Raw genomic sequence first — 14,199 nt, forward strand, 5'->3', positions numbered from 1 at the left:
GAAACAAAAGAAAAATTCGGGGTAGGTATTAAAATTCATGGAGACGAAATAAAAACTTTGAGGTTCGCCGATGACATTGTAATTCTGTCAGAGACAGCAAAGGACTTGGAAGAGCAGTTGAATGGAATGGACAGTGTCTTGAAAGGAGGATATAAGATGAACATCAACAAAAGCAAAACAAGGATAATGGAATGTAGTCTAATTAAGTCGGGTGATGCTGAGGGAATTAGATTAGGAAATGAGGCACTTAAAGTAGTAAAGGAGTTTTGCTATTTGGGGAGCAAAATAACTGATGATGGTCGAAGTAGAGAGGATATAAAATGTAGGCTGGCAATGGCAAGGAAAGCGTTTCTGAAGAAGAGAAATTTGTTAACATCGAGTATAGATTTAAGTGTCAGGAAGTCATTTCTGAAAGTATTCGTATGGAGTGTAGCCATGTATGGAAGTGAAACATGGACGATAAATAGTTTGGACAAGAAGAGAATAGAAGCTTTCGAAATGTGGTGCTACAGAAGAATGCTGAAGATTAGATGGGTAGATCACATAACTAATGAGGAAGTATTGAATAGGATTGGGGAGAAGAGAAGTTTGTGGCACAACTTGACCAGATGAAGGGATCGGTTGGTAGGACATGTTCTGAGGCATCAAGGGATCACCAATTTAGTATTGGAGGGCAGCGTGGAGGGTAAAAATCGTAGAGGGAGACCAAGAAACGAATACACTAAGCAGATTCAGAAGGATGTAGGTTGCAGTAGGTACTGGGAGATGAAAAAGCTTGCACAGGATAGAGTAGCATGGAGAGCTGCATCAAACCAGTCTCAGAACTGAAGACCACAACAACAATAACAACAACAACATTGATAACATGTGTGAATGTTCATACAAAAGTTCATCAAAATCCATGATGGTCATGTGGGAACATTTCTCGATATTAGACCACTTGGCACGGAGTGGCCGGGAAATAATAAATAGGTGAAAACTTAAAAAATTGTAAGTGTTAATATTGATGAGAATTTAAACTGGAAAAAGCGCATTTAGGAATTCCTAAAACATTTTAGTTCAACCACATTTCCACTTAGAATAGTTGAAAATCTTGTGCAGAGAAATCATAAGTAAACATGGTTTGCATATTTTTGTTCAATAATGTTGCAAGGAATAATGGTCTGGAGTAACCCCACTTTGAGAAAGAAAGTATTCATTGCTCAAAAATATGCTGTAAGAATAAAATGTGGTGCTCACCCATGATTATCTTGTAGACATCTGTTTGAGGAGTTGGGCATTCTGACTACATCTTCACAGTATATTTATTCCCTCATGAAGTTTATGTAAATAATCCACTGCAGTTTGAAAGGAGCAATGATTTAGATAATTACAATACCAGAAGGAAAAATGATATTTTTTACTCCACATTATGGTTGTCTTTAGCACAAAAAGGGCTGCACAATGCTTTTTGATCACCTATCCAATGGTATAAAATGTCTGACAGACAGCAAAGTAAAATTTGAAAACAAACTGAAAAAGTTTCTCATTGACAATTCCTTCTACCCCATAGAAGAATTTCCATTATTGTATTGTATTGTATTTTATTATTGTAATGTGTGAATGCTGGTGGGTAGGAATTGTTAACTCAGAAAGCTTATAAACAAGCAGCATGTTGTCATATTTACAAATTAGAATAATTCATCATGTGACTCTAAAATGACTCGTTCCACATCATCATGATTTACCATGCAAATTATCTGTGGAACATGAAACTAACTAACTAGCTCATGCTGTGCTAGTCACCTATTTCAGTGAATTTATAGGTCATTCAGTACCACTTCCTTTCTTTCTTTTTCAACTGCTCATATACAAAACAAGCCAAAACTTTATCATCACTGCCCACTGTGAGACTAGATGACACCTAGTGGCGCTGTGCTCGTATGGTGGAGTAATGGGAGTATAGAAGGAAAGCAGAGACAATCGAGGACTCATTCTAGTGACAGTGGGTTCTGCAAATAGAGAAATCCACTGACATAAGCAACTGTGACAGAGGGCAGATTGATATGAACTGGTGCCTTGGAACCAGCTTTTCAGAAATGTCGAAGCTAGTTTGTTATTTGCATGCCACTGTTGTGAGCACCTTTGGACATTGGTTGAAAAACAGTGAAATAACGAGTAGGTGACAAGGTGTCAGACACCACACCTTATTATAGAACGTAGAGGTCAGAGGCTTGCCTGGTTATAAAGCAAGATAGGTGGCAATTCATGGCAGCTGTAACGACAGAATCCAGTGTCGATATGAACCCGAGTGTTCCGGAACACACTGTTCAGCGCACATTGTTGAACGTAGGGCTCTGCAGCTGGTGACTGCTGTGTGTTCCCATGTTGCTCCAATGACATTGTTAATTACAACTGCACTGGACATAGGATCGTTAAGGCTGGACTGTAGATCAGTTGAAACATTTTTCCTGGTTGGAAGAATCTTGTTTCTTGTTACACCTGGTCGACTGTTGTGTCTGGGAATGCCATCAACTAGGGGAATGGTTTTGTGCAAAGTGTTGTCTGTGGTGGACATTCACCTGGGCTTCCACTGGACGTGTGGTACCAATCGAAGTCACGATGTCAGCTATGTACCGTAGGTTCATCTTGATGTTACTGCATTGCCACTCAGGAATAAGCTCCAGGAATTCATGTTCTCAACGAGTTTAATTTTGCACGCCAGATGTTCGGCGGCGAACTACATGTAAAATTGACTTAAGACTGTCTCATGACTGACGTCAAACTGAACTCCAACTTTTTACATACATCTTCCTAGATCACTTAGAAATGTACATGAAATAAAAGTGCATAATTTCATACAAAGACAGGAAAGACTCTGTTTCTATTAAGACTGTAAATTAGATGTTGTATCATTACAAAAATATATTTTGTATATTTCATTAATTTGCATACATCATTTTATTTACGTAAAGGATAATCATCCTATCATTTTCAGGTGACCCGAGGGATTGGTTTTATTGAATGAAAGGTCAAGATTCAATTAATTAAATTTTGTACAAGTAAAACTTTGCATTTCTATAGAGTCGAACTTACAATTCCATTAAGTAACACCAATTAAAAGAGTATGCTTAATTCTCACATGAAAAATTATCATGTAATGTTTCTATTCTGGATATAATTTGTTTTTTAGTTTGTAAACATGAAAATAGCTGTTTTTCAATGACTAGAAATATTGGAACTTTAATTGATAATTACTCCATAATTGCAACAGCAATTTTATCCTTACCATGTGCCTGAAGTTTGTATAATGTGCAAATTGTGATGGTACATCAGCTCAGCTTTTAACCCAACAAGTTTCTTTCATTCTGCATGTTGGTGAGGCCCAATGTAAATAATGTCAAAACAATAGCTTAAATTAATGCAAATTATTAATTTGCTGCAAAAGAAAATCTTCAGTGTATTCAAATACAGATAACCAGAAAAGACCAAATCAAAGTGGCATACTGATATTACACATATTCCCTCTTCGGGAAAGTGGGGATGAGACTGGTAAAAGGATATAGGGTCACAAAGGGTTGTGGTATTACAGAAGCTATTTTCGAGCATGATAACTGTCCGTCTCATGAGACCAGATTCCTTCTACAGTGTTTCCAGGAATGAGATAGTGAACTTACCTCTGACATCTTGGCTACCAAATTCAATTGATCAGAAACTTGTGGAACACATTAGGAACAATATCAGATGCCAGCCCAGTGCCCACAAATCAGAGGCCCTTAATTTACAGGAATTACATGAGCTGCTCTTAGATATCTGGTGTAACAAACCTCTGGAAGCCTACCAAGGGCTTGTTGAATCCATTCTACACAGAAGTGCTGCTTATTATGTTCAAAAGGTGGATCAACACTTTTATTAAGGGAGTGGTCATTGTGTTTTGACATATCATTGTGTTTTATAACATCATCCAGCAACAGCTAATTAAGCTGTATTCAGTGAGTAAAATATAATGTTACTGCCTTTATTGCAGCAAATAATGCACCATGATGTTTCACCAACTCAAAAAGATGTAGAGAAGTCACAATTTTCCTTTATTGCAGCAAATAATGCACCATGATGTTCCACCAACTCAAAAAGATGTAGAGAAGTCACAATTTTATCTTGTTCATTGCTCAGATTTTCACCTTCCCTTGAAAATGTATAAGTTATGCAAGGACCCTTGACAGGGCTATATGTTCCCCACAGTTGCTACATATAAATGCACTGGGTTTAACTTCTCTTGAAGCATTGGTTACAACATATGATGGTCATTTTTTGACATGAAATAAAAAGGGAGGGGGAGGAGCTTCGTGATCCGGGCAGTGAAAAACTGTTGTAAATTTGAGGATCACAGATCCCAAGAGACTATGTCACTGTTTAAAAAGTCACCTGAATTTGTTGTGCTGTCCATGGTGTTTCACTGCATGATGAATAAAATTAAATATTGACACACTAAAAGGATTCAAAGCTAAGCTGAATTAGATATCTTTTATTTTTTAATAAATATTTCCATACACATAAAAATATTTTTTTCTTTTATTTCCAGAGCAGATAATCCAATAGTTTGTCAGTTGTACAGTCCATATTATGCAAACTGCCATTTTCATTTTTCTTATTTACTTTTTTTTCTGTTTATTCATCTCGTTGGTTCTCTCAAATTCCATTCGACAGCTGTAATGAATTTTTGGAAGATCAAAACCATTTTGTCCACCATAGCCTGGTAAGTTTATTGGAACCAGTTGCACCTTTTTGCTTCAGAATGTATATTGCATTATGGCCTAGTTTTGGCAGGAGACCATTTTCAAATGCTTATTTACAGCAATTATTTGTCAGATTTCTTAGTATATAAACTGAGTAATCAAATTCACTGCCATTCAGCATGCACTGCAATGTGTGCTCATAATTATATTCAGGAAAATTTGATTTGAGTGTGGGAATAAATTCCTGTTTCCCTTGTGAGACAAAGTGGTTATAGGTATGATGATAAAGGTCGTTGGTGTAAAATTTTCATGGGCTGAAACTAGCCAGTAATGTAAAACATAAAACTTTGAGGTAAAAGGTCAACTTGTTTCAGTAAATTAAACAACCTTTAATGGACAGCTGCTTTTGAGCTTCAGAAAATTTATTTGATTGTTTTTCTGCAACCTGTGTTGCACTAGTAAAGACACATTACTGTTGTCAACAGGGGAGGCTTGCGTCGGCACGAGCTGGCTTGCAGCAATGGCAACATGCTGCTTAAACAAGAGGAATGTAGCACAGAGGGACTAAGAATCGACATAGACAGGATTATTCACCAGCAGGATTTGTCTCTGGCGTGACAAGAGTCCATGTCCTGTGTTCCTCGGCCGACTGTCGCAGAGCAGTCTACGTCGTTGCCAGTTCCTACAGGTGTGGCTGTGGCAGCACTGAGGAGGAAACTACAGGATAAGAGTAGAAATTTCTCTGGTGATCAGACAACTTGACTCTCTGTAATAAACTCAAACACTTGCCTCATCAGCTCAGATCTCAAAAGGCTTATTGCTTAGTCTTGTGTGTCTTTGTTCTTTGATTGCCATATTCACATCATTTCTTCAAGAAATGATAATGATTGTGTCTTGTGTAAAGACAGTATTTTTTAGCTTGGGTTTTTCCTGGATTTTATACAAGGGAGGAGATTATGTCTGTGTTGAAGAGAGTAGTTTACTTGTCAAGTGCCTTGCTTTAGCCAAAATATTTGCCAGGTGGTTTGAGAGAAAGAAGCTGTTGACTGTTAATGTTGAACAAGTGTTTTGTTATAATGCAAATAGTAGTGTAAAATAATGTGCAGTTGTAAATTTAAAATCATTCATTGTTCTTATTGTTTTTGTGGAAAGACCAAATGAACGGATGCATTGGGAAGATACAAATTACATTTGAGAGGAAGAAGGTTCAAATCTCTGTACAACTATCCAGATTTAGATTTTCCACAGTTTCCATAAATTGTTTAAGTAAAATCTTGAGATTGCTATGTGAAGAGGACATGGCCAATTTCCTTCTCCGACTTGAATTTTCGCTTCATTTCTAATAACCTCACTGTTGGTAGGACATTAAAACCCAATCTTCATCTCACACTGTGGAAAGCAATGTGTGAAATACTAATATGAAAGGGCAGCAAGCTCGTTAGTTGCTCATGACCTTTGTTGCTGCTCAGGGATAGTGAGTAACTTGTGGATTGCGCACAAATGCTCGCGAGTGAGGCAGCTTGGTGATACTCGTAGTGGTAGCGAAATCAGTGAAGTATAATAAATGATGTGCAATGAAAACTGCATGCATTATGTTACTTTCTTCTTTGCATCTTTACAAATATCATAGTATCATAAACTAGCCATAGTTTCCATTCGTAAGCATTGCTTAGAAAGAAAATTTTTGACTACCACAATCATACTCAATTTATGAAATACTTCATGATTTCAGTGAGTACTCCAAAGATATTATGATGTGTGTAATGCTTCTTGTCCCTCTCTTTGACACTGAACATAACCCAGAGAGTCACAAGTATCCCTTTCACCCACTATTTGAAACTAAAAATAGCATTAATAACAGTGTATTCTGTTGAATACAGGTCCTACTTCTTTCTCTTATCTCTACAAAATAATGAAGGAAATTTTTTCAAAACTAGAGGGCAAGAAGAAAAAGCAGAGAGGAAAATATTATGTTTATTCCTGTAACAGTTGCAAGCTGAAACGTTGTGGGCAGTTGCTTCAGTAAGCAAGAATCATTATTCAGATTTCTTTTATGAAAATGAATGAATACTTTTTCTAAAAACATTCTCAAAATTTATTTTACATTAGTTTCTGTTTTAACTTTTGTTGTCTCTAGACAAGACAGCCTAGACACAATGAGAGGAAGTAGCCGAAAGGCACGCGTTACCTCACGCAGGTTAGAGATAGGTCTGAAACAGGATACGTAATGAATGCTATAAAGAAAAGTACGTAGCTTCTGGAATACTTAACTTTAATCCATCATTGTGGTACATCGTTCTTGATGATACAAGTGAGACTCTGTAGATACATGCAATGTTACTAATGGCGCCTTGCTAGGTCATAGCCATTGACTTAGCTGAAGGCTATTCTAACTATCTGCTCTGTAAATGAGCGAGGCTTTGTCAGTGTGCATCGCTAGCTACGTCGTCCGTACCAACTGGGGCAAGTGCTAGTACGTCTCTGTAGACCTGCCGTGTGGTGGCGCTCGGTCTGCTATCACTGAAAGTGGCGACACGCGGGTCCGACATGTACTAATGGACCGCGGCCGATTTAAAGCTACCACCTAGCAAGTGTGGTGTCTGGCGGTGTCACCACAACTTTCTTCAGTGCGAGGAGTGGCAGTAATCCAGACCCGTCTTCCGTGATTGAACTCTTTCAGCTTGATATGGAATGGAGAGACTTTAGTGATTTTCTCACATGACTGATTTTAAACTGTAAGACTTGTGATAACAGGTTACAAGAAGTACTGCATACGGTGCCTGAACATGGATAAACTCTGCCAGCATGTTCTTGTGTAATTGCTTTTGGTCAAAAGGTAGTAATTATAAAACAAGCGTACACACCACCTTTTCATGACATTATTTTTATACAGGAAGTAGTGTTTCATTCATTTGAAATTCCAACAAAGCTAGTAAGCTTATACATTTTGATCTGTGATCTTCTGTTACTGTATCATGGTTTTCTAAGACGCTTCCTCAGTTGGCCAGTCTAAAAGTGAACCAGTCACAAACTAATGCATTCTGGATAAATTGACATAAATACCAGTCCGTGGTCACCATGAACCTCGCCAAACTTAGTTTTCATCTTTGTGGCTGCCCATCTACACAAATGAAAGTGTTTAACTGGATTTGGAAATGTGTTGTAAGTTCCTATGGGACCAAACTGCGGAGGTCATCGGTCCCAAGGCTTACACACTACTTAATCTAACTTAAACTAACTTACACTAAGTACAACACACACACCCAAGCCCGAGGGAGGACTCAAACCTCCGACGGAATTGGATTTGATTTAACCAGGGAGACAAAACAATAATGGTCATAAACCCTGTTGCTCCCACCGAAACTAAGTTTACTGTGCAGATTCTTTCCCTGTCATTCTAGTAAAGCCAGTCAGTATCCTTGAAGAGCAGCAGGAGACTTTTTACTAGTTATTTGTTAGGAATTAATGACCCAAATATATTGTGTCTTTTAGTCTCTAGTGCTTCGCATTGGAAGATTAAATATGGTGTGCTTTCATCTCCCACACCTGGTAAATTTTATCGTAGTAACGCAAGACCCTTTCCTTTTTACACCTTGCCTCTTCAAAAGGGTTTGCCATTAATAACTACACGGTGCATCTGTTTGAATCTCAACAAAACCATTTGTGAATCATGCTTAACCACCCCAATGTATTGTACCAAAATTTCACACTTTTTTTATTGAAATTTATCAGACTTTACAAAGATTACAGGAGTTTTGCCATTTCACGTTTGGCAATAAAGCTTGTTATTTATTTTTCAGAATAAAATTCAGTTATTTGTTGCAAGTATGTTTTTATTACACTGAGAAATTAATTCGTCATCTTCATAAGCTTAGTATCTTCTTCATGAAAGCATGATGCTATGGCAGGTCCACAAATGTACAAATTGTATGTGATTATGTAAACACAAATTGGCAATTTACAGTAACAGAATCCCATCTATGTGTCTGTTGTTTGTTAAGTCTTTAACAATGTTGAGTCCTGGTGTGTGTGCGTGTGTGCGTGTGTGTGTGTGTGTGTGTGTGTGTGTGTGTGTGTGTCTCTTTGCAAATTGTTATTCAAGAAACAAAATTATGTTGCTAATTTGTTTGTGTGTGCATGTGGAGGGAGAGCAAGTTTGGATATGTGCACATGCCTGAATGAAAGCGGAGTTACTTGGCTGTGGATTAAATTTATACTTAGAAATTTTGAGTACCAGAAATTTTGTGATGAAGTTGTTGGCTAATGTGATACTACAGGGGTATTTTGAACACAAATTTGAATTCTTGGCACTTTTACTGTATGCAAATGGTTTTCACCTCCACACACATACTCCATAAACTGCTGTTCATTACATGGTAATGAGTATGATACCAGTATTAGCCACAGTAAAATTGGGGAGTCAAGAGTTTTTTTGTCTCCTCTCATCCTCACTACAGGTGGATGCCTCTCATCATGGGTTTTGAGTGATCCACCCCTCCTTTCTGACGTACCCAAGCTATGTCTTTGGCCTCCCTGACAAAAATGTGGTTTTACCTTCTAATTTTTTCAAGTTGAGAGATTCAGTATGGGGTTACAGCAGTTCAAATACATTTCCAGCCCTCGAGATTTACATGGGGAACTTATAGTTTGGCCCTCTTTGATTTGCTTCATACTTATGTGATTTGAAGGCCATTGCCTGGTCATTGGTTTCCCACAGCAGTATGGTACAATTTAAAAACATTGCTTTTAAAGATTAGATGATTTTTAATTGCCATTAAGTAGGAAACATTTGGTGAATGTGTTCTGCAAAAATCTTAAAATCTCTCAGTAACAATATCTCTCTTTTTTTGATTTCTGTGTGTATTAACAAATAGAATTTTTAATTAACCAATGTTGAATCATAATCCATACATGTTATAAAAATGTGTGTGTGTGTAAGTATGCATTTTCCAAATTTCCGCCTGCACTACTGGATCGATTTCCCTTTTTAAAAGGCAAAGGAATGATGATAAGTAAAATGTGTTCCAATTTACTCAATTTTACCACTACAATTTAATAGAACACCTAGGTTGCAGGGATTTATCAACTGTTTCTTAAACTGATCAAAATATAGCTTATGTTTTATACATATTATTTTTCCTTGATGCTTCCCTATAGAAAAAGGTTTAGGACGTAATCGATAATAGTCGTACACACACTGTCAGTAAATATAAATTTTAATATCGTTTCACTTTTTAAACTCGATAATCACAAAATAAATTTTAATCCAGGCGTAAGTTGGCAAGTTTTAAGAGTATTAAGCGCCATTGAAATATATGGTCTGAAGTGTTCAGAATGCTCCAAAATGTGGTTTTACCTCCTAATTTTTTCAATGGGTTCTCTCATTTAGATCCCCTTGTGGTCTATAATGTATCTAGTGAGTCATCCCCTCCAATAATTAAGTTCTGGTGATGCATGTGGCAGCTGGGACAGGAAACTAAATAAATAACAAAATACAGTTGCTGGTTGTTTATGCCATCACAGCATTTGAATTACACATGTATAATGTTTTTACTTTAACAGAAATGCATTTTAATAAATATGTATCACATTTTAATTCATTTTCATGCTGCCAGTAATTAAAAAGTTGTTATTTTTATTAAAAAATTATGATTCAACATTTGTTAACTGGCACTTCTATTTGATGATAAATGTGAAATTAAAATAATAATAATCATAAAAGTAAGTTGCTCCTAACAAGATCTGAACCAGCAATCATATAATTACCAAACTTTTACATAGTGCACTCACCTATTCTCGATGACTATTTTAGTAACTACAAATCTTTTGCACTTAACAGCACTTGGAAATTATCTAACCTTCAAAAGCAATTTTTATGACATTTTTGAGAGTTGCATCATACTGCTTTAGGAAGTTGGCCTCCGGGCATTGCCCATCAAATCATATAAGTGTGAATAAGGAAGGAAGACTGTTTAATGTTCTGTTGACATCGGTGTCACTAGAGATGGAGCACACGTTTGGATTGTTTCAAGGCTGGGGAAGGAAATCTGCTGTGCCCTTTCAAAGGAACCATCCCAGCATTTGCCTGGAGCAGTTTAAGGAAATAAGTGAAAACCTAAAATTGGGAGGCTGGACATGGGTTGAACATTTGCTCTCTCAACGTGAAGTTGACTGCAGAAATGGAGAAGTTGTAGGTCAGTTGTCAGTGTGACACCCAGTGTATCGTAAATCAACCCACACAGACCGTTATCTCAGTGGGCACATTTTCCATTGTCCTGCCTCAAAGAGGGCTATGATGAACATGCAGAAATGTAGAACTAGAAACACATTGGCCTCAAAATAAATCTCCAACCTCTGCGTTCCGAGAAAATGTGTATCAGTCACATGAAATAAAGTTAGCTCCCTCCAGAAAATGCAAATCCAAGTAGTTGAGTGACATGACAAGATTAGCACACAGTGTTCAGTCCATTCTGTGAAGCAACATCGATTGAAATAGGGGGAATCCCATGTCTGGGATTTAAACCATCTTTAGCTACATGGGACAGTCTATTCGAACTGTCTCCCATTTCTATACGCAACATCAGCAGCACATCGAGAATAGGAACCTGGAAGAATTATCCGTTGTTGAACACAGCCTTATGAATAAGCACAAAATCTTGTTTGAACGGACACAGATTATGACCCAAACTTCAAGCTACTGGGACTCAGTATGGACCTATGTCCACTCTGCAAATTACTGTGAAACACATGGCAGAGAGTACTTCCTATTGTACCAGTTATTAGGGTCCTGTATGGAGTGTGGGAACAACTGTTCAAATGCTTCTGTGCACACTGATTAATCTAATCTTGTCTTCATGATCCCTGTGGGAGTGATACCTGGCAAAGTGTAGTATATTCCCAGATTCATCACTTAAAGCTGGTTTCTGTGCCTAATAAGTACACTTCCTCAGGATAGTTCTCAACTGTCTTCAAGTATCTGCCAGTTCATTTCTTCAGCACGTCTGTAACACTCTTGCACAGACCAAGCAAACAGGTGACCATTTGTGCTGCCTTTCTCTTTTTATGTTCAATATCCCCTGTTATTTGGCACGGGTCCCACATACCTCAGCAATATTCTAGAATGAGATGCACTAGGATTTTGTAAGCAGTTTCCTTTGTAAACTGATTACATTTCCCTAATATTCTACAAATAAACTGAAGTCTGGCCCCTGCTTTACAGGGGCCAGACTTGATATTGTAGTCATAGGATACAACACTTTTTTGTCTTGTGAAGTGCACAATTTTACATTGTAGAACATTAGAAGCACGTTGGCAATCTTTCCACCACTTTTATATCTTATCAGCACGTGTCTAAATATTTGAGCAACTTTTTCCAGAGAGTACTTCATCATAGATAACTGAATCGTCTGTGCAAAATCTGAAGTTACTATTAATATTGTCTCTAAGGTCATTCATATACAAGAGGAAGAGAAAGGTCCATACACACCTCCCTGACACACACCTGAAGTTACTTTTCCATTTTTCTGTGACTCTCCATCCAAGATAACACGCTGTGTTCTCCCTACCAAGAAACCTTCAGACCAGTACAAGTTTCGCACCGAGCAGTTTGTGGAAGTAGCCACTTGGCACTGAGAGAATGTATAGAAATGTGTACCAAATTGTACACCATGATGGAAACAAAGGTGTTCCAAGGGCTGTTTCATCAATGAAGCCAGTGTAACCTCTGGTCGATATAGGCTCTACTACATCCGAGTGATTCAGTTACTTCTAAGACATCGTCTTACTTTTCTGATGAAAACAATATTGGTTACTATCGAATGCTTAGATTTTTATTGAGAATTAATGTGATAAATGCACCGAGCACAGTTTATACGATAAATCAGTTGCAAAAGACTTTGTGGCTACATTCTGATTTAGGTTTTTCATGATTAACCTAAACTCTCTAGGCAGATGACAGTGTGGTTCCTTTGTAAAATTGTGGCAGATTTCCTTATCCAGTCCAAGTTGGGTACCTGTAAAGACCTTGTCAAAGGAGCATTTTACCTTGTCTTCCTTCTTTCCTTTTGAGGAAGGAACTAACAGGCATAGTTCTTTCTTACTTTAAAATGTTTTTGTCAGTAATATTTGAAATTGTCACACACACATATACACACACACACACACACACACTTCGTCCTATTTCATTCACATGTGGTGACATAACAATAAACATTTATGCCTTTGTATGTCGCTGATTGTAGCACATACCAAAAGCACTCCGTGTTCAGGCCACAAGGGGCCCATCGGCACCATCTGACCACCACGTCATTCTCAGCTCAGGATGCGGATAGGAGGGGCGTGTGGTCAGCACACCGCTCTCCTGGTCATTATGATGGTTTTCTTTGACCGGAGCCACTACTATTCAGTCGAGTAGCCCCTCAATTGGCATCATGAGGCTGAGTGCACCCTGAAAAATGGCAACAGTGCATGGCGGCCCGGATAAAGTCACCCATCCAAGTGCCGGCCAAGCGCGACAGCGCGTAACTTTGGTGATCTGACGGTTCCTTCATTCAAACATTCATTATGTTCAAGAAACGCACAATAATATCCAAAAGTGTTGGAATTCCAGCTTAATAACTAATTCAACTGGGCTGAACACACCCCACAACCGCTGTAAATTCGTTTCCACACATGTATTCACATTTAGCCTTCACGTTACCATGCATCCTCTGAGGTACAACTGCAAAGATTGATATAGCACATACCAAGGCAGAACCTTATTCACACAACCCCTCTGTGAGTTATACAATAGAAACATCAGAAATATTCCACAGCCATCCATCAATACCAGTTCTCTAAACTTATTCAGTACTGTTTTGCAACAACAATGCCGGGCTTCAAAAGATTCTCAAGTGAGTTCCCAGAACATCTCTGTTATACTTTCTTGTGAGCTAGCTCATTCTGTTGTAATTCCACTAGAAGTCTCTGAATTTCTGTGACATTTTTCATCAGTCTGCCTTGACAAAAACTCCAAACAGTTAAATGGTACTCAAGAATCAGTTACATTCGAGTCTTGTATGCTGTTTCCCAAACATGGGCATTTTACTTTCCCAGTGCTCTTGTGACGAGTCTTGAGTCTTCTATTTTACTTCCCCAGAATAGTACACATTTCTTTTTCTGGTCTTGTATGAGTTGAAGATAATTTTTCACAGGCAGGTGCTGTTTTCTGGTGTGAGCATGCACATAGATGTTTTAGAAAAGAAATGATTCACCAGTAACTTGTTCAGAACTTGTTTATTAATATTGTGGTACAAACTCTAATATATTTCTAAGTTATCCTGTTTTACTTTCTTTTTAATTTTATGATGTTTACAGAGCACTGTGTGCTATAAACCTTTGACAAAAGTACAATGTTTCTGTATTAGTTGTATAAAATTTTTATGTAAATTTGAAAATTATCATAACTAACAACATGTTATGCTAATGAAATGAATATTGGGCAGCT

At 37.7% G+C, this 14,199-nt stretch overlaps 1 protein-coding gene across 3 annotated transcripts in view; it reads left to right on the forward strand.

Annotated features, from left to right (window-relative positions):
• Positions 1 to 6,766, forward strand: part of LOC124551078 (zinc finger protein 490-like) — a 63,445-nt gene extending 56,679 nt beyond the window's left edge. Inside the window, exon 8 of one of the 3 annotated variants that reach the window (XM_047126004.1) lies at positions 5,201 to 6,765. In XM_047126004.1, the coding sequence (XP_046981960.1) occupies positions 5,201 to 5,333 (133 nt within the window). In that variant the 3' untranslated portion in view covers positions 5,334 to 6,765. Of the gene's footprint in view, positions 1 to 5,200 lie in introns of all 3 variants that reach the window. The other 2 variants (XM_047126002.1, XM_047126003.1) reach the window with 2 other exon arrangements.
• The last annotated feature ends 7,433 nt before the right edge of the window (positions 6,767 to 14,199 follow it).

Source organism: Schistocerca americana, chromosome 9 (assembly GCF_021461395.2).
Source record: "Schistocerca americana isolate TAMUIC-IGC-003095 chromosome 9, iqSchAmer2.1, whole genome shotgun sequence".
Classification (NCBI taxonomy): Eukaryota; Metazoa; Arthropoda; class Insecta; order Orthoptera; family Acrididae; genus Schistocerca; species Schistocerca americana.